Raw genomic sequence first — 4592 nt, 5'->3', positions numbered from 1 at the left:
CACACTCACACACTCTCTCTCACTCTCACTCTCACACACACTCTCACTCTCACTCACACTCTCTCACTCTCATTCACACACACTCACACACTCTCTCTCACTCTCATTCACACACTCACACACTCTCACTCACACACACTCTCACACTCACACACTCTCTCTCTCTCTCTCTCTCTCTCACTCACACTCTCTCTCACTCTCTCTCTCTCACACACACACGCACACACACACTCTCTCTCTCTCTCTCTCTCTCTCTCTCTCTCACACACACACACACACACACTCAAACTCACAAGCCCTTGCAATATGCATATGGCGATACATTGGCGACTTTGATCATCTCAATATATCCCGCAGCCCTGTTAGCTCTGCATTCAACAGCACTCGTCTCTGACACACTGAATGCAGATATCTTCACACACACACACACACACTCAAACTCACAAGCCCTTGCAATATGCATATGGCGATACATTGGCGACTTTGATCATCTCAATATATCCCGCAGCCCTGTTAGCTCTGCATTCAACAGCACTCGTCTCTGACACACTGAATGCAGATATCTGACAGCTACAGCTCACTAAACCCGCGCTTGGCCTGTACTGGGATCAGTGGAGTATAGTGACGTGTGTGTGAGGTTTGAGGGAGCTGATCTGAGCTGCAGTTGTCATGTGTTTGTTTATGAGCACTGGGAAACACGCTTGCATTGACTGACCTCTCACACTGGTTTGAAAGAGCATTAAAATTTAGTGTGTGTTTAGAATGGAATGCAAGGGCACTGCGTACTGAATGATATAATATAAAGATAGCATGTTAAACAATATGCAGTATCATGTAATGATAAATATTTAAAATAGTAGTAGTATAATATGCTCAGTTATACACACATGACCTTAGTACAGTGATTTAGTTAATATCTTGGAAATAAAGCAGCTATTTAGTGTTTTAGTCTGCTTTTGTGTAAAATCATCCTGACTGACCGTTTTCTCTCTGATCAAATGAGTCAAGACGGAAAACGTATGCAGTATGGCTTCCGGAGCACGTGTTCACAGAAAAGGAAGGTCAGCTTGAGTGCAGTGTATTGTTGTAAACTCAAGGTTCCCAGCACAGTCGCTGAAAACCTAGAAATGACGTAGAAACTGTGATATCCAATCCAAATAGTCTTTGAGAATTAAAATATCCTACGTTTGATCTGCTCTGAAATATTTCATTGGCTAAACATTGATGAAATCATCCATTTGTTGGTTAGTTGCTCATTCTGACCGACCTAATTTTTTAATAATCACTGTGAAGCTGTATTGAATAAAGCTCTGTAGAAATAAAGGTGACATGACTTGACTAAATGTTAACTGACTGTAATAAGATCACTTATGTGACTCATTGGGTGGCAAATGGTAATAACCAAGAAGCTTCTCAAAAGATCAAATCAGCTGGTGAATGGCATTGACGTCTTTTATTTATTTTTTTGTCGTGTTGGAAAAACTTGCACACATACAGAAGTGAAATTGCCTTAGCCATAGTAAAATCACTAACACACAGCCTTGTGTGGCCTATTGCTTTTGTAAAACAGCAATGTGATAAAAGACACGTTCAGTAAATATCTGTTATAATGCTAGTTAGGTGTTGCAGGTATTCATGCATGCATAAAATTGGTCAAATGTGTATAATATGCATACTGCATACTTTAAATTTGCTTCTGTTGCTGCCCTCTCACTGATTTGTTAAACACCATAGTGTTGCTATGAAGCTTTCATGTTGTGGTATTTTCCAGTCAGCTGTGAACAGATTTGCTGTGATCAGTGAAGCTTAACGTGGAGCAGGTGGCAGCTTTATGAGATGAATGTATTTGACGTCCTGCCTGTTCCTAAACATAGGCCAGACAACCATTCATACAATCAGTAAGCTTTATATTTTTCAGGGTGTGAAGTTAGATGATCTATGCAAGTTTTCAGGGTGTGATTTGCACCAAATGTATGTAACACACTGTTATGACACGAATATAGACTGTTGTTTAGAATTTCATTAGCCAAGTGTCATTATAAATATGAAAATAAGTTGAAGTTATAGTTAGTGTGGGAGAAGAATAGTGTTTGGGATGAATTTATACTCAAATTAAAGAGGTTTATGTGCTGTCTGTGCTATTGTAGTGGCAAATTTGCTGAAGGAATTGACCTATTGGTAAGCCCCTCCCCTCAAACGCAGACGAGCCAATGGCAGTCGAGTATCAGTTGCACGGGGAGCGGAACTCGGACATCTTTAGGTTTCAGCACCATAGACAAACATGGGAAGATGCGAAGCTCGCATTGCTTTAATGGTGTTTATGCTACAAAAATGGAAAGACGATGTGCCTGGGGTACTTGTAACACTGATTCCATTTATCCTGAGAGGATGGGCAATGTAATTTATTTTATTCCATTTCCTAAATCCAACCAAAACAGAGTAAAATGTCCCGAAGCATTCAGCCCCAGTCACAATGAAGACGAAAACGTTTTATATATCCCTCCATGGCATATTTAAGTCCCACTTGAAGGTCCATCAGAAACACCTCGGAAGAAGGTTTTCACTGACTGCTGTCATTGTAAGACCGTGAGCAGCTCTGTTTGTTTGTCCGAGTGAGCAACAGTAACTAAGGGGGGCGGGGCTTATCAATAGGTCAATTGAGCAACATTTCTACAAAGTAACACTTGCACAGCACAAGACTACACAATCTAGTGTACTTGCTAGTGTACTCTATCACTCAACCTCTGCAGTATCAGCCAGCGTGTTAAAATGCTGAAAGTTCACTCGACTACACGCCACATCTGGATATATACCCAGTCATAATGCTCCTCTCTGTCTTATAACATCTCTCTTAAACAGAATTCTGCTTACCACTAGTGATCAGCTCTTCGTGATAAGATCCAGGAGTTTGCACTTTTGCATTGTTGATGTGTTGATGTATTGTTGCGAATCATGTAAAGCAACAAAAGGCAAGAATGACTTCATCATTTAGATTGAAAATGATGCACAAATCAGTGATGTTTCACGCAAGTGAGGTTTTCTAGCAGAAGTGTGTTTATGAATTCCTCACTGTCATGCGTTCACATTATACTACAGAATTCTGCTTACCACTAGTGATCAGCTCTTCGTGATAAGATCCAGGAGTTTGCACTTTTGCATTGTTGATGTGTTGATGTATTGTTGCGAATCATGTAAAGCAACAAAAGGCAAGAATGACTTCATCATTTAGAACGGATTGAAAATGATGCACAAATCAGTGATGTTTCACGCAAGTGAGGTTTTCTAGCAGAAGTGTGTTTATGAATTCCTCACTGTCATGCGTTCACATTATACAGAAGACATTTTAAGAAAGTTTTTTTTAGTTAAACATTATTTCTTTTTTACTGACACAAAAATGACTAAACATTGATATCAATCCCATTTATGGTGAGGCGATGCAGCTGCTGGCAAACAATCAGAAGAGTGCTATGCAGTTAAGAAAGAGGCCACAGGATGTTGTGAAAGGGGTCTTCCTGTCTCAGAAAGAGAGAAAGAGAGAGACTGTATTGAAACAGACAACTCTGTGTGACATAAACAACTTATATTGATAACAACAAGACATATTCTTGATCACATATGTGACCCTGGACCACAAAACCAGTCATTGTTTTGCTCCAGGGTCACATATTATATTGTTATTCAAACTATAGTTGCTCGGAATCTATACAGTAAAAGATGTTATAAAGAACCGGTACTCTTTAAAACTGTGTTTCTGTATCAGTTGTAACAGAATCTCATTGTCGAGGTGTGTAAATGATGATGCTGGAAATAATGTCTTGTTATCGTGCAGTGAGCTGAAGAGAGAAGGCTCCAGAGCAAACGGAGAGGCGCTCGGGAGGAAGAGATCCCGCATGACCGAGAGACTTGCTGAAGACTTGGACAGCTCGATGGAGATCGCCGAGGAGGACGATGAAGACTACGTCAGTTCACTTACTTTTGCTCTTCATCTTTTGTTTTCAGATTTCTCTGGCTGGTTTTATGTAGCAGTGACGTGTGGGTAGGAAAGAAAGAGGTCATTGTGGCGAGAAATGTTTTTAACAGTCCCTAAAATCGAGTGCCATTATTTTCTGGCTGCAGCCTCAAAAGACTCAGAACATCGTAATGATACACATGTAAACCGGTACACATCTGCCTTTTTAAACACTAGTACCTGTGGTACCTGTACACAATACTGGTCAGTGTTGATAAACAAGAGTAAACAAGGTTGTTTTTTTTTTTTTTTCATTTCGTTTCAGAATAATTAAAAAAATCTCTTTCTTCTGCATAATTAATCTTTGCCTTGTTAAAAACAATATGTAAACAGCCTTAAAATGAGATTTGCTCGTAAAGCTAAAGGTGTTGCATTACATGAGGGCATGTGTTTGCTTCCTGACAGATCACACACAAGCTGATCTCATACAGTAGATCTCATATGAAAAGATGTCAGGATGATACAGTGATCTGTATGTTTCTGTTCTGGAAGCCACTGCAGATTTCACATTAGATTCCTGTTTTGATGTGTGTGTGTGTGTGTGTGTGTGTGTGTGTGTGTGTGTGTGTTGGTGTGTGTGTGT

The 4592-nt window shown here is 40.0% G+C and overlaps 1 protein-coding gene across 1 annotated transcript in view; it reads left to right on the top strand.

Annotated features, from left to right (window-relative positions):
* The window catches only part of LOC107560482 (lethal(3)malignant brain tumor-like protein 3), a 66875-nt gene that overhangs the window by 14166 nt on the left and 48117 nt on the right, over nt 1-4592 (top strand). Inside the window, exon 5 of the mRNA XM_016244667.1 lies at nt 3830-4032. Coding sequence (XP_016100153.1) covers nt 3830-4032 — 203 coding nt within the window. The remainder of the gene's footprint in view (nt 1-3829; nt 4033-4592) is intronic.

The sequence above is a fragment of the Sinocyclocheilus grahami genome, unplaced genomic scaffold, assembly GCF_001515645.1.
Source record: "Sinocyclocheilus grahami isolate Dianchi unplaced genomic scaffold, SAMN03320097.WGS_v1.1 scaffold730.1, whole genome shotgun sequence".
NCBI classification, from domain to species: Eukaryota; Metazoa; Chordata; class Actinopteri; order Cypriniformes; family Cyprinidae; genus Sinocyclocheilus; species Sinocyclocheilus grahami.
The sequence above is the reverse complement of the archived record's forward strand: the minus strand, read 5'-3'. Positions and strand labels throughout refer to the sequence as shown.